Source organism: Rhineura floridana, chromosome 17, assembly GCF_030035675.1.
Source record: "Rhineura floridana isolate rRhiFlo1 chromosome 17, rRhiFlo1.hap2, whole genome shotgun sequence".
NCBI lineage: Eukaryota > Metazoa > Chordata > Lepidosauria > Squamata > Rhineuridae > Rhineura > Rhineura floridana.
In genome coordinates, this window is record NC_084496.1 from 12,273,097 (window position 1) to 12,299,423 (window position 26,327).

Genomic DNA, 26,327 nt, shown 5'->3' on the forward strand with positions numbered 1-26,327 from the left:
CTGATATTTCCCAGCCCGTTCATGACCACGGCTCTGGTCCGTTTGGTTCTTGTCCACCTGCTCCCAACTGAACCCAGGCCAAGGCCTGCTGTTAATAGTCTGAAATGGTTGCACTGCGTTGCTCCAATGTATTGGAAGGATTAAGAAACCTGAAGAGGCCTTCGTATGATTAAGGTCACAACCGCACCATACATATAAAGCACACTTCTACCTCTTCAACAGTCATGGCTTCCCTCCAACAATCCTGGGAACTGTAGTTTGTTAAGAGTGCTGGGAAGTGTAGCTCTGTGAGGGATCTCCAAAGAGCTCTTGGCACCCTTAAACTGCAGTTCCCAGGATTCTTTGGGGGAGGCCGTGATCGTTTAAAGCGAACATCAGAACACAGGAATGTAACGAGAGCCCTGCTGGATCAGGCCAGTGGCCCTTCTAGTCCAGCAACCTGTTCTCACAGTGGCCAACAGTTGGCCACGGGAAGTGGTATGTATCTGCTTTAAATGTGGATGTGACCTAAGGTAACTTAGCTCATAATAAAAATAAACATCAGGAAAAATTTCATTTTAAATGATGAGATCTAAATGGGAATTCACCTTTTAAGGCATGGAGGGCCCTCCCTGCACCAGCAGAAAGTTCCATTCCTTACAACAACACCATCCAGCACTGAGGAGTAAAAGCATAGAAAGAAGAACACAAATCATAGGTGTTTTGGGATAATCACTAGCTTTCTGCACTGCTCAGTAAATAAGCAAGGTTATTATAGTCAGAGCTTATGCTGCCTCAAGTACAATGTAGGAAGCTGGAGCATTAAAGGAAAATGAATTTTACCTTTGCAGATAATGAAAAATAAGCACCTGGATTCCCTTTATTTCAAAAGTGGGGAACCTCAGAGGACCAGACGTGACCCTCATGGCCTCTCTGTCTGAGCCTTGGGATTCTCCATAGGCCACACCCCTCACTGGCCCTGCTTGACCGCTCCTCAAGTGTTTTTGCCTGGCTAGCATGTGTCCTTCAACTCTGTTACTGTCATGAGCCCCTGTAGAACTATTATTACTATTTATTCAGTTTCTATCCTGCCCTTCCTCCCAGAAGGAGCCTAGGGTAGCAACTCTTGGCAGGACTGGTCTGAGGAAGAAGAGGTCCGGGATCCAGGGGAAGGGGCCCAGTGGTCTGGGAGCTGTGGATGAGGATGTCGGGATGCAGCCTACTGATCTGCCCACTGACAACTTCTCCTGAGGTGTCTGCCAATGGGGATAAAGGGGTTGACCCATCAATCTGCCCTGTTGCACTGGCTCCAAAGACTAGGCCAGCTTCCTGATGCTGGCCCGCCCTGAACCAAGGATGGAGTGTCGGAGGCAGAAGGTAGGGGAAGATCTGGCCTCTGTCACCAAGGATGAACCATCGGCTGCACAGGCACGAACAGACTGAGCCTGTTAACCAGCCATATCCGTAGGAGCGTCCGGTTGTTTGCCTCCTCCCGAGCTGAGAGACAAGTCCCGTGCAAATAGTCGGGCCCTCCATGTCCATTATAAAGGGGATTCAGGAGGCCTGTCAAGTGTTGGGACAACAGCATAGCTACTCAAGCAAAGACGAGTAGTGCCTTGTATTGACCTTAGTGCTGTATGAGCTGTAACCTGATGTATCTCCCAGTCCTGTGCTAACCTGTGGATTAAAGCCGCTAGCAACAGCTGAGTCAAGAGTCCCGAGTCTGAATCTGCTGGGGGGGAGCCAGGACAGTTCATTGCAACCCCAACCTCCTCTAGCAGAGAAGATGGCAGAGATGGAATCTGCCACCCCGGTAGGGGTGGACATTAGTTAGATGATGCAAGCCCTGATGGCCAAAAACCAGAATCTGCAAGGCAAACTTGACCAGCTGACCAACACCTGCGCCTGCCCTGTGCTGCAAATCCCCCGTGGATCTTCCGGGGAAGTTCAGCAGGAACCGAGAGCAATTCCCTGCCTTCCTCGCTCAATGCGAACTGTCTGTCAAGGTGTGCCTGTTGGACTTCCCTACAGATGCCATGGAGGTGGCGTTCATAAGCTTGGAGAGGCCGCCAAGTGGGTGACCCCCATCCTAGGTTCAGAAGGAAGTTACCCCTAAGGGGATACTTACTGCAGTCTAAAGAACCAGAGTCTGTTTCAGTTTGATCCAGTTCTTCAAGGCACAGAAAAGCAGCTAAACGCTTTAGGGAAATTTTTGCCTGGAATAAAGCATACACAGCTCAACTGAGGTTGAGGGCAGGAGAAATCCAGGGGGCACTGGGGCTACTTTAGGTTCTATTGGATCGTGCCGTGGAGGCTGGGGGCTCCATGTCAGTGGGGCAGTTGAATCTGCCCAGGGTTTTAGTCCTAACTTTCAAGGAGCTCTCCAAGGATGGTGATTCACGGCTCTTGGACTCACCTGCATGACAGCATTAATGGAGAAGGGAAGGAAAGAATGAGCCCTGTTGAGTATGTTGATCAGGGCGAGAGAGACAAAGGCTTTCTGGACATCCAAGACATTTTGCTCATCCACCAACGTGTAGACTGCGAACATGATGAATGCGATCTGCAGAGGAGGAATGGGAGGAAACAGGCGAAGAAGGGCTGAAAGATACAAGAGGGCATGGTTTGTTTCGTGCCGTAAAAAAAGAACCAGCCCACCATGCTCACCAGAAATGTCGAGGAGTGGAAGGAAGCAAGAGAGACAGAGAAGAGAAGCTGTGATGCTCTGAGCGCTTGAAGTTCTTGGGTCCGGATGCCCAACACTTTGCCCATGAAGTTCTTCTCCCAGCCGTGCAGCTTGAGGATTTTAATGTCACTGAGAACAGCACTAGTGAGTTTTGCACGACTGTCCTTATACTTCATCTGAGCTTCCTGCATGGCGGGGAGAGGGAACCAGAGCCCAACTGGTATCATCATGGTTACAAAGAAGACATTGCTAAAACAAGGCATTTTATGGAGTTCAAAGAACCGTAGAATCATAGTTGGAAGGGGCCTGTAAGGCCATCGAGTCCAACCCCCTGCTCAAGGCAGGAATCCAGATTAAAGCATCCCCGACAGGTGGCTGTCCAGCTGCCTCTCTGGAATGCCTCCCGTGCTGGAGAGCCCACCACTTCCCTAGGTCATTGGTTAATCCCCCAGTGCCAAAGGTCTTCCCCATGCTGGCTTCAGGAGGGCATGCACTTTGAAAGAAGGAGACTTTTGCTTGACTTAAGATAGCAGTGCAGGGATGGGCCCTCCATATGTTGCCGAACTACAACTCCCATCAGCCCTAGAAAGCATGGTCAATAGTTAGGGAGGATGGGAGTTGTAGTCCAGCAACATCTAGATACCCAACAACAGGTTCCCCATCTCTGTAGCATAGCATATGAGTCCTGAGGGTTGTGAATGGCCCCTGTGTGACCTGGCATAAGACAGCTTCCAGAAAGGGCTGTAGCTCAGGGGCAGAGCATCCGTCTTGCCCGCAGAAGGTCCCAGGTTCAATCCCCAGCATCTCCTGGTGGGGCTAAGAGAGATTCCTCTCTGAAACCCTGAAGAGCTACTGTCTGTCAGTGTCGACAATACTGAGCTAGATGGACCGATGGTCTGATTCAGTATCAGGGATCGTGCTGTGATCCTAAACAGACCAACAGCTTGACAGGTTATTACCAAAAAAAAAAAAAGGTGGAGTGGAGTGGAAGCAGTGTAAGATTGCTTGAGTCATAAAAATCTGCTGATTATTTGCAAACAGCAACTCTTACCTGGAACTGGCTTCTCTTCTTGCTGATTGCAAAGTTCAGTGGCAAGAGGAATGAAAACACTGCAACAGCAGTCAAAGCCGATGGCCCCAGGAGCTGACAGGATGCAAAGATCAAAAGCAGCATGTAAATGAAAGGAACAGGGTGTGAGTATTTTAATGTGCACCCCACCCTCTGCCATGCCTGGTCACCCTCCCCTTTATATTTTTTCAATACTAAGAAAATGAGATGAAGTATGAGTAACAAAAGTTAGAATGATTTTGTGAGCCATTCAGAGACTTCCGCTGTGTTCAGGAACTTCTTGCAAAATTCTGCCACTGGGCTGATGACAGGAGCTGGCCACTGTGAACGCATATTATACGGTGCACCTAGGCTGCCTGCACACCTGGGATGTGTGACCTGCCCAGGCTGCTGCTGTCACTGCTGCTCAGCCCCCAGTCACCCCCCTCCCGGCCGCTTGCCTGCTTATTCTACACCTGCCCACTCACCTTGCTTGCCGCCCATCCCACAGCTGCCCACGTGCCCTGCACCTGGCTGCTCCGCTTGCTTGCTTGCCTGCCCCTCTGCCAGCAGACCTTGCTTCCCTCACACCCTCACGTGGCTTGGCCACTGCACTGCGCCCCCCAAGTGATGCTGCATGACTGGGTGACCTTGGGCCTGTCACTGCCTCTCAGCCTCATGAAAACCCTATTCATAGCATCGCCGTAAGTCAGAATCGACTTGAAGGCAGTACATTTACATTTCTATATCAATCCACCTTCCAGCCATTCACTTTGAAGAATTACGCTGGACCGATTGTGGTAAAGGAGAATCAGAGACTGTTCTTCCAATCCAAGACTAACTGTTTATTTAGCTACAAGTCCTTGAGCAATTTCTTTTGTAGTAATGGAGACATCTAGTGGTCAGTTCGGCAAGGCGGAATTTGCAAACTTCATCTAAAGTGGCAAAGGAAGGCCTTTTTTGCCTTTCGAATTCAGGGTTCATCATCAGCCTCATAGGAACGTAGGAAGCAACCTTCTATGGAGACAGACCATCAGTCCATGTAGCAATGCGCTTTATGTGGGGCTGCCCTTGAAGACGACTCGTAAACTTCAACTGGTCCAATGCAGCAGCCGGATTACTGGCTGGGGTTCCCTTTAGAACTCATATAACTCCTGTTTTAAAACAGCTGCATTGGTTGCCAGTTTGCTTCTGGGCCCAGTTCAAGGTGCTCACATTAGTGTGTAAAACCCTTAAAACGACTTAGGTCTCAAATATCTGAAAGACCACCTCCTTCCCTACAAACCCTCTCAGTGCTGAGATCAGCAGAGGGGGCCCTTTTGGAAGTTCTGCTACCCTCAGAAGTTTGGGGGGTCGTGGCCCAGGAGAGGGCCTTCTCTGTGGCAGCCCCTAAGCTGTGGAACTCCCTTCCCACCGAGGTGCATCTGGCAACTTCATTGCACAACCGTTGGCGAATGTTGAAGACACACCTCTTTACCCTGGTCTTCCGCAGATGAGATCTTTATTTTTAGGACCCACCCTATTTTCTGGATGTTGTTTAGGTTGTTTTTTACTGTTTTTAATTATGTGTTTTAAAATTGTTGTAACCTGCCCTGGGATCTTTGGGTTAAGGGCAGATAATAAATAGCAACAACAACAACAACATAAGAGTCTATGTTGACTGGAAGCAGCTCTCCAGATTTTCAGGCAGAGGACATTCCCAGAACTACCTGGAGATGCTGGGCTTTGAACCTGGGACCTTTTGTGTGCAAAGCAGATGCTCTACCACTGAGCTACGGCCATTTCTCAACTTAAATGACTGATTAAATTGACTTGTGTTAATGGTATCCATTTGGTGTCCATACTTTAAAACAGTTTCAGCATTATAGATATTCACAAAGGAAAATGCATAAGAAAACAGGCTTTATGGGCAAAACACAGTATCTTATTAATCTTATCCTCATGTGGCTCATAAAGGCAAAATGGGCTACCAGCCATGCGTAGCAGCTTAATAGCGGCTTGATGACCCTCTGATGTTTGCTATTTGCCCAAGATGTTGCAAAAATGGGAGGCTTGTCAACCAGCTAGAACAGGGCTGGAGCACCATTTTTGGCCCGAGGGCTGCATTCCCTTCTGGGCAATCTCCCACAGACCATATCGTGGTGGTGGGCGTGCCAGAGGCAAAAGGAGTTGGAGTAACAAGTATACGTTTTACCTCGGTGCAGTAGGCTAGTTCCTACACATATTCACAAGGCCTACTTAAGATCTGTAAAATTAGATGCCAATATTTTTTAGAACCATACAGATTAATTTTCTTTTACTGAATGGTATTCTGGCCTGTGAGCTCTGGATGGAACTGGATATTTTAAATGCTGGGATTATTTGTATTGCATACGGTTGTAAGCTGCTTTTAAAGGCATTTTTATTGAAAAAGTGGTCTAGAAGTCTACTAAATAAAATAATGTCCGTGTGTGACAAAAAGATGTGTTTCTTGAGAGGGGGTGGGTTTCAAGCTCTCAAAATCCAGCTCTTAAGGCAGGGTAGGGGAACTTGGAGCCCAGCAACATCTGGAAGGTCACAGCTCCCATCAACCCTGACCACAGGGGCTAATGGGAGTTGGAGTCCAACAACATCTGGAGGGCCAACGGAGCCCCATCCTTATCTTTAAGGTTCTGTTAATAGGTCAACCAAGTCATTTCATATTTGTCTGGCGTTTCCTCTCTACAAAGATAACCCCCAATCTCACAGCATGTTTTAACACACTGTTGTGTCACTCCTCAAACACAGTGTTCTAAAATCTTGAGTTGCCAGATGTCCTCGGACTGCATCTCCCAATATCCCGAGCCAGCCTAGCCAATGGCCAGGGATGGTGGGAGTTGTAGTCCAACAATATCTGGGGATCCAAGGCTGAAGACACCACTCTAAGTACAAGAGGGGTTTCATGTTTCCAGGATCAACCAATTGGTCTTCCTCCAAGTTGAACAAAAATTGCTTCCACAGCTTTTTAAGTCCTAGTATCAGAAGACATGCCAAAGATCTAAAAACCAGATTGAAATTAAACACTTCAAAGGTTAAAAACAAGTCTTTTCTCCAAGACCTTTTTAAATCCCATTTAAGAGGAATGTAAGCTGTTGTCTTTTACCTGCCAAAGGAAGACGAAGCAGATGAGAATTCGGATGGGAGCAAGCCAAGTCCCATTAAAATAGATAACAAGTTCCATTAGTTTCTGGACGTCGACAGACACCAAGTTTACAATTTCCCCCTCTGTGGTTGCTTTCTTGGCTGTGTTTGACATGACTAAGATCTATGGGAGAGAAAACCAAGCCAGAAGGTCACACATTGACTGAGGTTTGTGAGAAGGCAGTAACCAGCATCCCAACAGAATTCAAATGTAGTTCGAGTTCATAAGGGCCTCCAAATTTCATTTGATGAAAAACATTCAAAGTGTTCTAGGGCAGGGGATAGGAAAAAATTTTCAGTCCGAAGGCTGCATTCCCTGCAAGATCACTTACTATTTGAAAAGGAAGCAGTTACAGTGATAGAGCTGATTCCAGCCCAACAGAGGAGAGGCAGACTGTAGAGGAGGAAATAGCTAGATCAATCCATACGGCCCATAACCAGCCAGAAGAAAGGCAGTGAAGAAAGCAGAACTATTTCACAGCAAATGCTCAGTGTGAAAACAGCCTTTGCTCTTCAGAATTGCCTGGATCAAAGCAGCACTGAGTCGGAAGAAAAATAAAAGCGATTAGCAAAAAACAGGGTTTACCTTCCGATAAACGAGATCCGTAACGGCCGTCTTTAACCTCACTCCCAATACAAGACACATATACATATACTGCTGTTCAAAGAGAGTCTCGAGACAAGCTAAGAGGAACATCACAATGGCATAGAGATAACCTTTCCAGTAAGGAGCTTCTGGATTGGTGATGAAATCTAGGAAAAGACTACAAAAGGAGAAATCATAGTTGATGACACATCTGGAACGGGAGCTATCACGGAGAGTGGAGACATCACAGCAATGCTTTAGGGTAGGATTAAAAAGGTGGGAAGTTGGTGTCTACCAAGTTAGGTTATTGGGTTTTCTGTCTAAGCTCAGGGTTGTGTACGCCGACTGGCAGAGGCTCTCTAGGGTCTTAGCAGAGGCCTCTCCCATCTTCTGCTACAAGGATGGAAGAATCTGTCAATTTCTGTTTTTCTCAGTGACTCATTTTTCCAATCTTAAATTCAGTTCTCCATATTGCCATATGTTTGCCTTTTTTAAAAAGAAAAACAAAAAGTCCTCATGAAAATTCATCAGCATCGCAGTCTCAATTTTCCCTAATACACACGCGTTTGCAAGCAGTTTTGACAACTATGCACAATTTGGTATATTATTTTTCTTAACACAATGCATTTTTGTGCACTTTATTTGGCTGGAGAACTGCATTGCAAAATTCAGAGAGGTGCGAATCTTGCAGGATGGCTATGTTCAGTTTGTGTATTGTTTTGGAAAGCGTGCATTAGATACCTTTGCCTTCAATTGTGGACTGAATCAAATTTCTCTCCCATCTCTACCTGCGACTTGAACCTTTTTAAAAATTGGATACCACCAGGGATAGAGCCTTCTGCATGCAAAGCATGTACTCTACCTCTGAGCTATGGTATGGCACCTCTCCACACGCAAAATCTTTGTCCATCTGTCCCAGTAATCCAGAGCCTCAGGCATAAGGCTTTCATGCCAACTGCTACTTGATCCCAGAACAAAACCCTGGAGGTGTTAGGCAGATGCACCTGGTGCCATCATTACTAACTTTTAGGCATGAGACAAAGGTGTCCCTGTTTACCCAGACATTTGGTTTTTAGTTGGGATCATATGGTATGAGAATATAAAAAGTGCCTGATGGATCTAGAACAGGAGTGGGCCCCTCATATTTCAACAAGGGAGAACCTAAGGATGTAAGAGCCTGCTGGATCAGGCCAGTGATCCATCTAGTCCAGCGTCCTGCTCTCACAGTGGCCCCTCTGGGGAGCCCAAAAGCAGGACCTGAGTACAACAGCACTCTGCCCACTTGCGATTCCCAACAACTGGCGCTCAGAGGCATGCAGCCTCCCACAGTGAAGGCAGAACATAGCCATCTGAGCTAGCAGTCATTAATGATTTGTAATGCCAGTGTGGCGTAGTGGTTAGAGTGTTGGACTATGACCTGGGAGACCAGGGTTTGAATCCCCACACAGCCACGAAGCTCACTGGGCGACCTTGGGCCCGTCACTGCCTCTCAGCCTCAGAGGGAGGCAATGGGAAACCACCTCTGCATACCGCTCACCATGAAAACCCTATTCATAGGGTTGCCATAATTTGGAAGCGACTTGAAGGTGGTCCATTTCCATGATGACCTAGCCAGTTGTGGTATTCATCTTTTAGTAGGATGGGATAGGATCTGTCCTTTTTATAATATTGAAGGATGAACATTTTTAGTAAATAATTTTATTCTTTATGTTGCTGCTTTCTGCAGTTCTAAGTCACTCTGAGACATTTTATATAGGCAGCAACTAATAAATGAATTACTGTTATTGCCCGAGACCCGCACCATGGAAACCACATGATGGACTTTAACGGGGTAATCCTCTGCCCTGGATCCCAACACGCCATTGCCTGTCAGTAACCACTTGCCTTGTGTGTTGCCTGCACTGGGAAGAGTGAAGCCCCTTCTGTAAAGGGAGCTGGTTCCGTAAGGGAATCTTGCTATGCATTTCAATAAGCTAATTTTTTTTTAAGATGTATGCCCTCTTTTTCTTTTTTTATTATTTGATTTGTATCCTGCCCTTCCACCCAGTAGGAGCCCAGGTCTGCTTTCTATGTCAAGCACTCAGTGGTGGCTCCATGTCAGTGGGGCAGTGGGATCCACTCCAGGTTTTAGTCCAAAATTTCAAGAAATTGTCCAGCCTTGAAATTTTGGACTAAAACCCAGAGCAGATTCTACTGTTCCACTGACGTGGAGCCACCAGCCATGACTGCCTGCAAAGTTTATTTAACAAAATGTATATACCGCTTCATTGCGAAAAACCTCTAAGCAGCTTACAAAAAACATCAAAATTATCAATAAACATACAGTATTTTATAATAACAAAGGGGAGGCCATGTGGCTGAGGTGGAGTCCTGAGGGCCACACTGAGAAGCCTGGAGGGCCAGATTTGGTCCCGAGGCCTGAGATTCCCCACCCCTGCTTTATATCGTACATGAAGCCTGTTGTGCATTGTCCATAAGCCTGCAAACAGCAGGGCAGTGGAATCTGCTCTGGACTTTAGTCCAAACGTTCAAGGAGCTGTCCAGGGTGCTGTGCAGGATTGGATTCCACTGCCCCACCGACATGGAGCCACTAGCTGTCATGGCAAGTACTCATGTGTTTTCTCCCCATATAAGAGGGTTGTAATGCACCCAATCAAGCTTCCAAGTATAAACTCTGCATCTTTTCTTTGCTTGTACATTTCTACAATATAGTCTTCAAATGCAGGAGTAGCCTCCTGGCAGCGGCGTTGCTGTTGCTTACAGGGAGATAGTAAGATAAAGACAAGCACACATCAAAGCCTGAGATTCCTCCTTGAATTTCAAGGAACAGCAACCAGTCAGGTACCGATAAGGGTGACCCCATTCCAGAAGAACACCCCAAGAGCAGAACATCCCTGATCGTTGGTATTAAACAGCCGCTATTTGGAACCTGTGGCCTTCCATATGTTGTTGGACTCCAACTCCCATCAACCCCAAGCAGCAAGGCCAATGGTCAGGGATGATGGGAGCTGTAGTCCCACCAGCATCTGGGAGGCCATCTTGTATCCCTGAAATGCCTAACAGATTTGGGATTTCTTCTTAGGAAACAGTTATTAAATCTCCTCGTACCTCAGTGTCTTTGGGATCAAAAACAGAAGGACATCACCGATGACTAAACTGAGAGTCCCAACAAGAAAATATGTTCCAAACACGGTCCAGAAAGCTTTCAGCAGCAATGTGCTTTTATTAGATTCCGGCTGAAGTAGGATGGTGGTTTCCTCTATGGTTTCGCTACTTTCTTGCACTCTCTTAAATTTCATCGAGTCTGCAGTTCTAATCAACAGCAAAACAAACAGAGCGACAGCCTTTTGTGTTCTCAGCATCAGTGCATCTGGACCCTTCTTATCTTAACCTCAGTTAACCAAAACTTTGCAGTCCTCTTCAGAAATGCTACCCGCCAACAGAGACTGGTGGCTCCAATTTCAGGGGGAAGTGAATCCACCCTGGAGTTTAGTCTGAACATTCAAGGAACTGTCCAAGGTGCTGAACCTATTTGGCGAATTGGTTTCAGCACCTTCGACAGCTCCTGGAAAATTTGGACAAAAACTCGCAGTGGATTTACTGCCCCACTGACATTGGGGCCAACAGTCACCACTGCTACCCGTATATCCAGTGAATGGAGGAGTGAGGCAGTATTTCTTGCTGTTGCTGTTTCTGCTATTGCTAGAAGTGTGCAAACTGGTCCATTCTGGTTTTTCTCCATTTCCCATTTTTTCTCTTTTAGAGTTCAGTTCTCCACATTTCCACACCAGTTTGTGGATTTTTTTTTTTTAAAAAAGTCCTCAAGAAAGTTCATCGGCATGGTAATGCACATTTGACCTGGTATCCGAATTACTGTATGCTGTTCTTCCTAATACATTTTTGCAAATAATTTCTCTCCCAATATAATGCGTTTTTAATGCTACCGTCTTACCCATTCCTAGCTGCTGTCTTACACCTAAGAACCCGTAAAATGGAACCTTGTTGGAACAGATCCAAGGGCTCACCTGCAATAGGAATGGGAAACCTATGAGCCCCCAGATGCTGTTGGACCCCAATTCCCATCAGGCTCACAGCCAGCATGGCCAATGTCCAGAGCTGATGGGAGCTGTAGTTCAGCAGTGGTAGACCTTTGGCCCTCCAGATGTTGCTGCACTACAACTTCCATCAGCTTTACCAAGCATGGCCAATGGCCAAGGCTGATGGGAGTTGTAGTTCAGCAACATCTGGAGGGCCAAAGATTACTCAGTGGTGGCCCCCGAACTATGGAACAGTCTCCCTGAGGAAGTACGCCTGGCGCCGACTCTGCTTTCCTTCCGGCGCCAGGTCAAAACCTTCCTATTCTCTGAAGCATTTTAAGTTACATTGATCTAATTTTAATAATGTTTATTGTATTGTTGATTGTATTTTAATATTATTTTGTTATTCATTGTATTTTTATACTATTTTATGTTCACCGCCCAGAGAGCTATCGCTAGTCGGGCGGTATATAAATTTAATAAATAAATAATAATAAATAATACTCACACCTGCTGTAGTCTAACAGGGCCACAGGTAGTCCATCCCAGACCTACAGCATCCTGTTCCCAACAGAGGCCAGACAGATGCCTCCAGGAAGCCCATGCATATACCTGCTCTTCAGGACATGAGGACTAGCAGCCTGTTTGCTTCTTTGTAGCTGGTCTTCTGTGCAAGCGCGTGCGCACACACACACACACTTACTGTGTGGCTCTTGCATAATTCTTATTCCATGCATCTTCAATCTTGGCAACTATCTCTTCAGAGGAATTTTCTTTTGTTAGTGACCACAGATCATCTGTTTGTAGGGGCTGCCGATATCCCTTCCAGACCAGTCTATAAAACAGAGGGCATTCACACTCAATTGAGGGGAGGGAGTTACCTAGTTTCAGAGTCGCCAGCCCTTTGAGGTCAGTGGGCGCTTCTGGAATTTTGAGAAAGGGCCATGGGTGTCAGCCACAAAATGGCTGCCATGAGTGGTGTAGTATAACACAAAATGGCTCCCACATCTAAAACTGAGGAAAAAGACAGGAACACAGAATAGTGTGAGTATCCCCCCCTTGCCCATCAACAGGTCATGTTGGGGTGAGGATGGTTACCTTTTTCTCCATTGAACAGGGCACAGAGCTGAAGGAGGAAGTTGGAAGACTGACACCTTTTCCCACTTCCTATGAAAGCTCTATGTGCTTTTCAAGGCTCAGAACAATTCTGCTGGATCTGAGTTTTACCCAGATCCCAGAGAAACTGAAGTGTGTGTGTGTGTAAGCACCCCTTACTGGGGGGAGAGAGGCAGTGATCAGAGGGTGAGGGAGAGATCAGTGACCAGAAGGGGTGGCTCCCACTGCACTCACTCAAACCCCAATGTGCCTATAGGCCTAAAAAACATTGGCAATCCATGACACACATATTATGAATAGTGAGAAGATGACCTGGTAAATTTTCCAGAAAATCTGGTACAAAAGGAAGACCTTCTTTCAAGCAGCACATCATTCATCGGCATAAGGTGTGTGGATGACCCCTGGCTTTCTTAGCCAAGTTGATATTTATCAGCCATTTTAGCACAAGATAAAACATTCGTTATTTTCTTACCCAGCAAACCACCAAAATGTGATTTTGGAAGCAAAACAGGCTCCAGCTTCGGGACACGGGTTCTGCAAAAGGAAAAAAACCAAAACAAACATAGCTCTTAGGTTTGCATACATTATATTTAACAATGTCAGGTGGAGAGGGCAAGAAGGAACATAATTGGGCTGAAAAAAAGATACCTGACTTGAAACTCCTGACAGCTGCTGCAATATGGAGTAAGATGGACCAATAACAGTGTCATGTAGATTGTCACCCATCAATGTATTTTATCCAACTCCCAGGACCTTGTAGCAAGTTCTCAGGGAGCTAGTTTGCATAAGTGGAGCAGACTGACAGGACCTGAAAGTGTTGCACTGGTTGCCAGTTTGCTACTGGATCCAATTCAAGGTATTACTACTAGTACATAAAGCCCTAAATGGCTTAGGACCCAAGTAACTAAAAGAGCACCTTCCCCAGGACCAGCCATTTCAGACCTGATGACTGGCAGGTGAGGCCTTGTTCATGGTGGTGCCACCAGCAGCTGCCTAGATGGTGCTGACCTGTCACAGGGCCTTTTCAGTGGTGGCTTCCCATTTGTGGAATGCCCTCCCCAGTGAGTTGCACCTAAGTCCCTCAGTAATGACTTTCAGAAGGAGTTTAAAAACATTCCTGTTTACCCAGGCATTTGAGGTCTCGGCAACCTGGAGATCAGTAGACAGAAGAATGTCTTTAAACTGTTTTTAGATTGCTTTTTTTCCTCTTTTTGTTAAAATGTTGTGTTCATGTGTTTGCCACCCTAGGCTCCTTCAAGAGGAAGGGTAGGATAAAAAAATGTAACAACAACGACATTAATTCATTAGCGTAATTACATGTAATTTCTCCAAATCTGGCAGACGCCAGAATAATGAACATGTGATGCTTAATGCAGAACTCTATTGAGAAATTACAATCCAACATGAAATGTAGGAATCATTTCTTTCAATTTTTTTTTACTTGCTCGTGTAGCACTTAGTTGGACTATGGAATTAGCTCCCACGGGAGGCAGCGACGGCCACAATCTTGGATGGCTTTAAAAGAGCATAAGACAAATTCATAGAGGATAAGGTAATCAATGGCTACTAGCCATGATGGCTACGCTCTGACCCTAGGGCCGGATTAAGCTAAGGAGGGCCTCTAGGCTGATTGGTGTTTGGGCCCCCCATCCCCATGCTTCACCTACCTTTCCGTTGTTTTCTGCGGTGTGCGCAGGTTTGCCATCAATAAAGATGGCGGCCAAGGTTTCCCTAAGGAGCTGAAGCCTCTGCTGCCATCTTTGTTGATGGCAGCAACGCGCGCGTATAGCACGCATGCATGCCATCAGCCAAGATGGCGGCAGAGGCTTCGGCCCCTTAAGGAAACTTTGGCCGCCATCTTTATTGATGGCAAATCTGCGCGCTGCAAAAAACAACAGAAAGGTAGGTAAAGCGGGGGAATAGCAGGGGGATGGCGGTCCGCTGATGCTTCCACGGATTGTGGAAGGAGAGCAGAGGGCCCCTTATAGCTCCAGGGGCCCTCAGGCCAGTGCCCCATGGGTCCCCAAGAGCTCCGGGCCCCTAGGCTTCAGCCTACTAAGCCTAATGGATAATCCGGCCCTGTCTGACCCCGTGCAGAGGCAGCATGCTTCTAAATACCAGTTGCTGGGAAGTGCAGGAGGGGAGAGTGCTGTTGTGCTCAGGTCCTGCTTGTGGGTTTCCTGTAGGCATCTGGTCGGCCACTGTGAGAACAGGACGCTAGAATAGATGGGGCACTGGCCTGATCCAGTAGGGCTCTTATGTTCTTAAAATAGTTCATATATGAACTTTGACATCATTAGAGCTGAAAATACACATAACGAAGTCTAGCTTCTTAATTCATACCTTATTTTCAATTCCTGTAGGCTGCAATACCATGCACACTTACCTGGGAGTAAGGCCCATTGACCTCAGTGGAATTTACTTCTGAGCAGATCTACATAGGATTGCTCAGTATGTGGTTTTTTGGGGGTGGGGGTGGGGAGAACATATCCACCCTTTCCCCTGCAGCAATAAGCACTAGAATCTTTAAAAAGAGAAATGAATGCTGGAATCCTAGGGGAATCATTACAGGCTCTATAAAGGAAAAGCTAAAATGCTTACGGCGTCATCAATAACTTTGGAGAAGAAGGGAGGCTGATCTACAAAGCAGCAAAGCATCAGTTCCGATAGGATCAAGGTGAAATAAATGTATGAGGCAATGTGATGGAAGGGTTCTTCTCCAAAGCCCTGCAAAAATAAAGAAAAGTTGCTTGCTATTAGACATTTCTAGAATGCTATGGCCATAGTCACTCCATACATTTATTCCAGTCATGACTTCCCCCAAAGAATCCTGGGAAGTGTAGTTTGTGAAGGGTGCTGAGAGTTGTTAGGAGACCCCCTATTCTCCTCATAGAGCTGCAATTCTCAGGGTGGTTTAACAGTCAGTCCCTCTTCCCAGGGAATTCTGGGAATTGTAGCTCTGTGAGGGGAATAGGGGTCTCCTAACATCCCCAAACTGCATTTCCACAAAGTGCATTTCCCAGGATTCTTTGGGGGAAGCCACAAAGTGGAACAATAGTGGAATGTATGATGTGAATGTGGTCTGTCTCTCCCTTCACATTGAATATGTAATGTTAGCTTCTCATCGGAAACAAAAGCAAAATAGTTTATGCAGGATAAAGCAGAATTATGCAGTATAAAACAGTCACAGAAGAGTGGCTTTAGAATTATCTTCAAACGCTGTTTTTACATTATTAAAAGCCCAGAAAAAAATAACATGAGGAAGTGACTCAGGAGTTAGTATAGAGCCACGACAAGTAAGCAATTATAGACTTATGCCTGATTATAGACTTACACCTTTCAGGGCATGTTGTATTTTAGAGGTAAAGGGAATGATAGCAGAGAGAAAACAGAGCAACCAATATGCCAGCAAAATGCCTGAAGACTGGACGCCTTTTAGTCTTTCCATCTGGGTTAGGAATACCACCAGGACCTTTATTTTAAAAAAAAAAGACAGAAAAAGTGCTTAATATAGAACATTTCTAAAATATGGCCACACTAGATTCAGATCTGTTCCTTTCTATCTAGCTATCAGACCATCACAATACCAAAGTGTAATAACAGTACGGGTTGTATTCACCAAAGACCTACTCAGAGTAGCCCCAGTGGAATTGTCATGCCCCAGAGGATAGGACTAGGTCTAATGGTTTTAAGTTGCAGGAGCGTAAATTCAGATTGGACATTAGAAGGAACTTCTTGACAGTAAGGGCAGTTCGGCAATGGAACCGACTGCCTAGGGAGGTGGTGGGATCCCCTTCGCTGGATGTCTTCAAGCAGAGGCTGGACAGCTATCTGCGGGAGATGCTCTAGCTGTGGATTTCCTGCTGTGAGCAGGGGTTTGGACTCGATGGCCTACAAGGCCCCTTCCAACTTTATGATTCTATGATTCTATGAACTTCAGTTGGTCTACTTTGAGAGTAACACAGGGTTAACATCAATATAAGTTAACTCAGACTCCAATAAAATAATATACAAGGGAAATAAAACTTAAAATGCCTAATATCCCAGGCAGGTCACAACATGTCCCTTTAAGAAGTTTGTCCCTCCTTTTGTTGTTGTTATGTGCCTCCAAGTTGACTGCGACTCAAGGCGACCCTATGAATCAGCAACCTCCAAGAGCATCTGTCACAAAACACCCTGTTCAGATCTTGTAAGTTATGCAAATTTGAATAAAAATAAGTAATACCTAAATGAATAACATAACACATAAAACAAACTTAAAATTCTGAGTTCTCCCTGGCAAGACTAGGGGTGGAATCTGCTTGTTGGTGTCTTCTGCTGAAGTGGCCGGCGGTTGAGTTTTGGGTTAGTTGTTTTTCCACTATTGTTTGCTTTTACCATTCCAATTTTTCCCCTCTCGAAAAAATAACAATATTGTTTATAATGTCTTCCATTCGGAAATGAACAGGAAGGAAAGTGGCTTTCCCTCTGCCCAGTGCCCACCTACCTAATCCAATCCACCCTCCTCCTCCCAAATGGTACTGGAAGAAAACGAGAGACCACTTTTAAGTCAAAGCAAAGGCATGGACTTGTCAGTTTAACCTTAGCAAAGCAAACACACATGCTGGTCAATTTCATGTCAGCAAAGCAAAGACACAGGTTGGTCAATTTCAAGTTATCCTGGGAAACAGGCAGCATTCAGGATTGCTATCCACAAAGATAGCTAACCTGTAGACTGTCAGGAAGCTCAGTGCCAAGGTTGATTTTAGCACAATTGTTGCCCATCCCTAGACAAGACACACCATTCTTTCTTAAGTGGTTTTAATCGTTAAAATGCTCCTGCTTAGCATAATCCCATTTGTAAAACATGTCCACACACAAATTGCCAGAACAGTGCTCCAGATCTGGATTGGGAGCCTGTCATGGAGGGTAGGGGGGCTTTTTTTGGGGGGGGAAGAAGTGCTTTAACCCTTTACTCCCTGCTATGGTCCCATTCCAGATCAGCCTCCAATGCTTGGAATTTGCTTTGGGGAAAATCCTTTCATTCATTTGGGGAAGGGTCATGCTCAATGGTAGAGCATTTGCTTTGCAGGCAGGGGTCTCTCCCAGCCCCACCTGGAGATGCCAGAGATTGAACCTGGGACCTTATGCTAGCAAGGCAGACACACTAACTCTGAGTTATAACTCTTAGTGCTCTTTTATGTATCATGTATGTATTTGCATGTATTCTATGTATTTGAAGAGTACTACCATCTCTCCCTTGCAGTCTTTCTAGCTGGAAACACACCTAGTTCCTTTCTCTTGCACTTGTTGCTGCTGCTGAAGGTCAGGAAGTAAAAAGAAGAGGTGCGATGTGAAGAATACAGAGAAAATAGTAGGAATTACCATTGTGACCACCTGCAAAGGAGGACCGATGATAAATCCAGGTGCTCGTGGAATCCTTCGGGTTACTTCCCAAAGAATGTAGAATGAAGTTGAGATACACAACAATACCAAGGCGAAGCCAAGAACCTGGGGATAGGGAGAATGTTTCAATCAGAAGAGCAGGCTCAGAGCAAGAGTGGATGGAAAGGGAAAAAAAATAAGGCATGGGAATCTCACCTGCTATTTTTGATTACCACATTGCTAGCCAACAGGCCCGGCACCAGACATGAGTGGGACCTTGGGCACCAGACTGCCCTGGGTCCACATTATCAAACCCCCCAACACCTCCTCCTGATGCAGGTGACGCAGGCATAAACAGGCCCACTCGTCCCACCTACTTCCCATGTCGTTGCGTCAGCACGCTAGTGCACTGCATGAGCTTGCCTGCCATCACCCAAGATGCTGCCAGGGGCGACAATCCCACAGGGCCCACAGAGCAGAAGATCTACCCTCCCAGCCTATGGAGGGCCTCTCAGAGGCCCTTCTGGGCTGCAGGAGCCCTCGGCCAGTGCCTGACCACTGGTGCTGGGCCTCCCAGCAATACAGAAGTCTAGGTTCTACTCAAAATCATAACTTACTATAGATTCATTAATTTCAATGGGTCTACTCTGAGTAGAACATAGCTGGCTACAATTGTGGGAAAACAGAGGTATAAGGGCTCCTCCAGATGACCTGTTTATTGGGCATTCATCCTAATCTGTTTGCACAAAACTTATACAGAGGTTAGACCAGTGGTATCCAAACATTTTCCCCCACAGACCACTTGAAAACTGCTGAGAGTCTTTGCAGATGACATAGGGCTACAGAGCTACAATTCCTAGAGTGGTTTAACAATCAATTCCTCTTCCCAGGGAATTCTGGGAATTATAGCTCAGAGGGTAACAGGGGGTCTCCTAACAACTCTCATCGCCCTTCACAAGCTATGCTTCCCAGGGTTCTTTGGGGGAAGCCGTGACTATTTAAAGTGGTATGATACTGTTTTAAATCTGTTGTGCGGATGGGGCCATTGTACCAGGAACATGTTGCAGAATACAACCTGCAAGAAAACACCAAGGCTGGAGGGGCCCAGAGTGCTGTGGTCTGCTTTAATTGTGAGAAATGGAGGCCTCTCCAGACTGGTGTTTTACTGCAGGTATATCCTGCAACACGTTCTTGACACATCAAGAGTGCATTAGCGGTGGTTTTGTCCTGCTTTAGTCTGCTCTGCAATGTTTCCCCAATGTTACTGCAGTAGTGCTATCCGGAAGGGGTATAGCACGGCAAAAGCTACGGGATTTCCGCAGGAAGTTATGGAACGTGCACTGACTGGCAATGAAGCAGCGTGACCTCCTCAGAATTTTTGCAGAGTATTGAAAAAGTGTATGGCTGCTCAAGCAGCATCATGAGCCCAAATCATCATGTCGTTGTTTGTTGTTATGTGCCTTCAAGTTGATTACAACTTATGGCAACCCTAGGAATCAGCGACCTCCAGTAGCATCTGTCATGAACCATCCTGTTCAGATCTTGTAAGTTCAGGTCTGTGGCTTCCTTTATGGAATCAATCCATCTCTTGTTTGGCCTTCCTCCTCTTTTTCTACTCCCTTCTGTTTTTCCAAGCATTATTATCTTTTCTAGTGAATCATGTCTTCTCATTATGTGTCCAAAGTATGATAACCTCAGTTTCATCATTTTGGCTTCTAGTGAGAGTTCTGATTTAATTTGTTCTCACACCCAATTATTTGTCTTTTTCACAGTCCATGGTATCCGCAACTCTCCTCCAACACCACATTTCAAATGAGTGGATTTTTCTCTTATCCACTTTTTTCACTGTCAAACTTTCACATCCATACATAGAGAACAGGAATACCATGATCTGAATGATCTTGACTTTAGTGTTCAGTGATACATCTTTGCATTTGAGGACCTTTTCTAGTTCTAGTAAATCATCATGAATGCATCATAAAAAAAGGATGCTTGGAGGAGCCCCTAAATTTGCAGTGCATGCTTGAATGTCTCTCGCAAAATACTGACAGTCTGAAGGTGAGTTGACTTAATTCCTCTCTCTGCAGCTGCACTCAGACCTGAGCCCTGTTGGAGTTTAGCTGAGTGTAGTTAGAGGCACAATGGCCAGACTTGGTCAGTGCCCCCATGCTAGAGGACAGAGACAAAGACAAGACGTCTGCTCTCCCTTGGCTGGTGCAGGAAGAAGGAGGAAGCAGAGGCTGGAAGTGAGGTCAACTCCCTGAGAGTATCAGTTTACAATGGAAGGAAGACAGCTAGAGGAACGCAGGTAAGGATGGGCAGCCAAGCCATCTGGAGGACCCTCTCTCTATCACCCCTCTGGAATGCAAACAGAAGCAAATAGGAGTTGTTCTTGCCACACTTCCAACAAGCACCAGCCTTACCATTTTGGCTTTGAAGATGGCCGACATCCTGATATAACCTCTGCAGTTTTTCCGAAGGTAGAAGTGATAGAAGGGGAAAAGGACCCAAAGGTAGACACACGGAATCCAGACCAGCACAGTGCTCTCAAAACATGAAGTAAAACTGGGAGTAGCCGTGTACCATGTCAGGTTCCAGTCCTGCAACAACACATGAGCATGAATGCTAAAGTTTGAAAGTGGCCGGCCGGGATGTGTTTTGTGTCGAGGGCCACTTTCTCTTTCAGAGTTTCATCCCGGTAGTGGGTTGTACCCAAGTCAAGAGGGGGCAGGTTTGGAACTCAAAGTGGGTGGGGCCAAAGCACAAAGAGGGTGGGGCCACTAGTTTTTCTCTCTTTCTGCCATCCCATTTCCTGACGTCCCCCCCCAAACAGGAACATAAGAAGAGTCGTTCTGCTGAATCAGGATAATGTCCCACACCCTGTTCTCACAGTGGCCACCTAGATGCTTACTGGAAGCCTGAAAGTAGTACCTGGGTGCCACAACACTCTTCCCACTTGCAATTCCCAGCAACTCATATTCAGAGGTATACTGCCTCCAACAGTGGAGGTAGAATGCAGCCACTGATAGCCGTATCTTCCATTCATTTGTCTAATCTTCTTTTGAAGCCATCTAAGTTGGCGGTTAGTACTACTAACTCTTGTGGGGCCGAATTCCACAGTGTAACTATGTGCTGTGTGAAGAAGTACTTTCTTTTGTCTGTCCTGAATCTGAACATTCAGCTTATTGATTCTTGTTGTTTTACTGATATAACTGCCCTCTTGAGTTTTTTTATATATATTTACCAATCTATATACTCTCATGCACACACACACACTATGAAGAGGAGGATATAAATGCCCTAAATAAATAAATGCATTGTAAACTGTTGTGGGAATGCCTTTACATTGAATGGCAGCAATATAAACATTCTAGGCTGCAATCCCACACACCAAAGTGGAGAACCTCAGGCCTGGACCTCCAGCCCTCACTACCTGGCTACACACCATCTCCCCAGGTCACCTCTTCCTGACCCTGCTTTGCACCCTTTTGCTGGGCTGGAATGTATTCCTAAACTTTGATCATGCCTCTTGTTTGCATGGACAGAGGACAGGGAGTGGTGTGCGAGCGTGTGTAGAAACTAGCCTACTGTACAAAGGTCAGATTTACATTTGTTGCTCCACCCGCTTTTGCCTCTGGCCCTGCCCACTGCTGGCATGTGGCCGTTTGAAGGTTGTTCAGAAGGTATAGCACAGGGGGGAGGAGAGCCTGGCTGGGAGTCCAGAGTCTGTGAGTTCAAATCCCCGCTCGTGTCTCCTGGGTATAAAGGGCCAGCTAAAGATCACTCCATAGTGAGTGGCTCAGGGGTGACGTGCCCTGCCACCCGTGTAGCCGTGGGCAAGCTGCATAGTCCCAAGGAGCCCAGTTGCCCCCTAGCTGGCAGTTGCAGACAAGGAAGGGGCTGGCTTGTGCAGCTGTGGCAAGCTGAGCAGGCCCTAGCCAGTTGGGGGGGGGACTAGCCTCAGAGGGAGGCAATGGTAAACCCCCTCTGAATACTGCTTACCATGAAAATCCTATTCATAGGGTAACTAGCCACAAGTTGGGATCGACTTGAAGGCAGTCCATTTCCATTTCAGAAGGGAATATGGCCCTTGGACTAAAAAAGTTTCCCTGCTCCTGCAGTCCCATTGAACATGGTGCAACTTCAGTCTGAACAGACGTCCGTAGGATTTCATTATTAATTAAATAAATAAAATTGTAGGATAATTTTTAAGCGGTACTGACTACATCTCATGTCTTTGTTTTAAAATATTAATCATGCAAAAGGGAACCATTTCAGTTGCAGCCTATGAGAAAAGATTAGCACTTGTGCGTGAATGTGTGTGCATGTGCGTTTAACTGTCAGAGAGTCCAAAGTTTCTTGACTGTAAGCTCACGCAGACACAGATCGATAAAAAAAGTTTAACAGGACAGTCCCCTAGGCTGGCTTCTCGTGCACTGAGCCTGAATTCAGAGTTCCTCGAATCACAGAATTGTGGAGTTGGAAGGGGTCTATAAGGCCATTGACTCCAAACCCCTGCTCAACTTAATTTGGGGGAGAGACCAGGAAGATAGCATTAAAAGGGAAAGTTAAAAAGAGACAAAACCGCTAGTGGCTGGTGCCCAGTTGGGACTGTTATGTGGGAAGGCAGAGAGGCCACCGGCTGGCAGAACCAGAGTCAATGACAGACACAACCAACTAGGCTGTGTGCATCCCATACATTTAAAGCACATTATTTCCCCTAAATAGTCCTGGGAACTATAGTTTGTTAGATCTGCTGGGAACTGTAGTTCTATGAGGGGTAAACAAGTTCCCAGGGTTCTCTGGGGGATGTCATGCGCTTTAAACAAGCTTTGGATTCTAGTTTTAGTGCTATCCTCCTCCCTGCTGAGTTCTGCAAGGGCAATGCAGAATCTAAAGAGAAGGAGGAAACTGACAGCCAGCGCCATCCCCTGGACTGGATATTAGTAAGAAGACAGGTGGGGACTGACTGAGGTCAGACTGCGGTTGGTGGGGCAGTGTCCCCTTCACCCCAATGGATGTACATTATCTCCGTATCTTGCAGGCTGCTGCATGTGGGTCTATATTTACTTGCGCGAGGGGCTGCCTACACACCACACACTGAAAGTACATTTAAAGTGCATTCCCCCCCCCCCCCAAAAAAAAGATTTCTGGGAAATGTTGTTTGTTAAAGGTGCTGGGAACTGCAGCTCTGCAAGGGGTACACTACAGTTCCCAGGATTCTTTTGGGGGAAGGGGAATGTGCTTTAAATGTATGCGGTGTACACAGCCCCAAAAGGATGGGGACCAAGAGGTTAACAATGGCGTGCAGCAGAGGGACAATCAGTTCTAATTTCTCTCTCACTATGCCAGGCCCAGAAAACTTTTCTCAGCTGAGATAGCGGCTGACGCTCACTCACCCACAGCTCAGCAAACTGATCCTCCGAGGTATTACACAGCCAGTTTGCTCCACTCATGGCTCCTGCTTGTTGCCTTTTCCAGCAATCACTCCTGATCTTCTCCAAGCCGCTCCAATTTGCTGTCTGGCCTCCTCTCCAGAATTCCTGCACCTGTTGGCTTGAGATTTGATTTCTGCCTCTTTCAAGGGGCGGGGATTTGCATATTTAGCTGTACTTATTTTGCTAAGGGCAATCTTTCTGCAGCCCATACAGGATTTTTTTTAACAAAAAATGAGAGCAGGTGATTGTAAGGGGGCAGAGATGGAGAAAATGGGAGGATATTATTGATTAGTTTCATTTTTGAATCTCTTCCCATGAGACATCCCAGAGCAAATTACAGTATAATACACATAAAACAGTTATATATATATATCTTCCACATGTATAACAAGATCACCTGACATAACTTACAGAAATGACTCCACAACAATAATAGATCTCACTGCAGGCAAAATGTCACCTAATGAAATTAGGCTTCTATCCAAAGGCCTCAACTTCTGCCCAACACCTAGAGAGCACAATATAGCACAGATGAAATGTGACATCAAAGCATTTGAAAGGAGATGCAGATTGGCTGAATTTTTTTATGATGACTCTAAGAACAACATAGACCTCTACAATAGAGATCCTCTGCTACAGTTTCTGCCACCTAAAACTTGGACACCGAACATTAACAGGAATCCAGTCCTAGAAACCTTTCTCTTATCAATAAACAGAGTCATCAACAACCACACACCAACTCCTACTCACGACAACCTTTCAAAAGAAGAAAGAATAGCCCTAAGGAACCTTCAGATGAGAAGGGATGTTGTCATCAAGCCTGCAGATAAGGGTGGTGCTGTTGTGGTACTTAACACTACAGACTATGTAGCAGAAGGTCAAAGACAACTAAAGAATGAAACATCATATAGACTTCTTGACAAAGACATCACCACAGATCTCAATATTCGTATCATTACATCTATACAAAACCTTACAAGTAGGAAACTTCTTAAAGAGGAAACTGCTGATCTCCTTGTTAATCCAAATCTCACCCCTGGAAGGTTTTACATGCTGCCTAAAATCCACAAAGCCAATAATCCTGGTCGCCCAATTGACTCAGGTAACAACACAGCTACTGAAAGGATTTCTCTGTCCATTGACTTAAATTTACAAAACATGGTGCAAAACCTCCCATCATATATCAAAGACACCAAGGACTTCTTGCTTAAAATTGAGTCTTTAAACAAGCAGTATCAATTCCACAACAATACTATACTAGCTACTTTAGATGTCACATCTCTTTACACCAATATACCACATAATGATGGAATTCAGGCTTTAAATGAGTTCCTTAACACCAGAGATACGAACAGTCCTCCAACAGAGGTTCTCACAACTTTAGCTATGCTAGTCCTGACTTGTAACAACTTTACATTCAATGGAGAACACTACCTGCAACTACAAGGCACAGCTATGGGGACTCGCATGGCTCCATCATATGCGAATCTCTTCATGGGTAAACTGGAACAGGAGATCCTCAAAAAGGCCATCAACAAACCACTTATATGGTGGCGATACATTAACGACATCTTTATGGTCTGCACAAATGTTAAAGAGAGTTTAGAAAAAATTAAAAATTACATATAAAATTATATATATAAAACATTACATGTATAAAAACAATGACAAAACCAATATAAATAAAAGCAACAATAGCTTATATGTAAACATTAGGTTAAATCAAAGACATATATCGACTTGGATAAAGATTTCAGAAGGCTTTGTGAAAGAGGAATGCCTTTAGCAGGCGCCAAAAAGACAATAGAGAAGGTGCCTGTCAGATACATATTGGGAGGGAGTACCAAAGAATCCTGGGAAGTATAGTTTGTTAAGGGCCCTGGGAATTGTAGCTCTTAGTAGCTCTTAAAAGGACATTTAAAGCACATTTTCCTCCCAAAGATTCCCAGGAACTGTAATTTACCCTGCACAGAGCTACAATTCCCAGCCCCCTGAACAAACTACAGTTCCCAGATTCTTTGGGGGGTGGGTGCTTCAAATGTATAGAGTGCACACAGCCCAAAGGCCCAATTCCAACATTGTGCAGAAAGGACCTCCTGATAGGGTAATATCTGCAGGATACCTTCTCCTGCAGAACACAGAGATCAACTAGATATGTAGCCGACGAGGGCATTTTATAGCATATGTGGATCATTGTACTGAGGTAAACAGGGCTGCCAGATAAACATCTTTATGTCTGCAAACCCCAAATCATCCCTCTCAACATCAGAGAGCAGAAAGTGAGCTTCAGCAAGTGTGATTCTTGCTACAGGCAAAGGGGTTTTTGTGAGGCTCCTGTAGTAAAGTCCAGTGGGGCTCAGGCACCAGGTTTGTTATAAAATAACTGAATAAACTGGGCTGGTAAATGATTCTCCCGAGCTTGAAATGCAGCCCCAGATGTAGCAATAACAAGTGCAATAGGTTATGTGCCACCTGCTCAGATTTGTGGTGTGTGATTTTATTGACATAAGCAAATGACCTCAGAAAAGCCACAGCTGTTCCCATCTTCTTACAATGCAATCTTAAGCAGCTTTGCTCAGAAGTTAATTCTTGCTGCATTTGAAGGGGAACTTACCAAGTAAGTGTCCGTAGGCTTACACTGTACTTTTGCAGCTCTGTCCTAACCAGGTTTACAAAGTAAGTTCCATATTGATGTCAAAAGTCAGTGAGCTTATTGCATAGGATTACAGTTTGACCACTCAATTCTTCACTCAGAAGTAACAGCACAATCCACAGGCTGCCAGGTGCCATGCATTTCAAACACCTGACATCCCCCAAAGAATCCAGGGAAGTGTGGTTTGTTAAGGTTGTTGGGAATTGCATCTCTGTGAAGGTGCTGGTGTAAACCACAGTTCCCAGGATTCTTTGGGGAAAC

At 45.6% G+C, this 26,327-nt stretch overlaps 1 protein-coding gene across 3 annotated transcripts in view; it reads right to left on the reverse strand.

Annotated features, from left to right (window-relative positions):
• Nucleotides 1-23,668, reverse strand: part of ABCC6 (ATP binding cassette subfamily C member 6) — a 52,324-nt gene extending 28,656 nt beyond the window's left edge. Inside the window, exons 1-15 of one of the 3 annotated variants that reach the window (XM_061600075.1) lie at nt 23,375-23,639; nt 20,399-20,575; nt 17,976-18,101; nt 15,946-16,083; nt 15,213-15,338; nt 13,084-13,145; nt 12,199-12,330; nt 10,567-10,770; nt 7,459-7,636; nt 6,835-6,996; nt 3,717-3,809; nt 2,647-2,850; nt 2,396-2,542; nt 2,108-2,195; nt 588-657 (exon numbers count right to left, since the gene is read on the reverse strand). In XM_061600075.1, coding sequence (XP_061456059.1) covers nt 588-657; nt 2,108-2,195; nt 2,396-2,542; nt 2,647-2,850; nt 3,717-3,809; nt 6,835-6,996; nt 7,459-7,636; nt 10,567-10,770; nt 12,199-12,330; nt 13,084-13,145; nt 15,213-15,338; nt 15,946-16,083; nt 17,976-18,101; nt 20,399-20,575; nt 23,375-23,431 — 1,964 coding nt within the window. In that variant the 5' untranslated portion in view covers nt 23,432-23,639. The other 2 variants (XM_061600076.1, XM_061600077.1) reach the window with 2 other exon arrangements.
• Nucleotides 23,669-26,327: the final 2,659 nt, after the last annotated feature.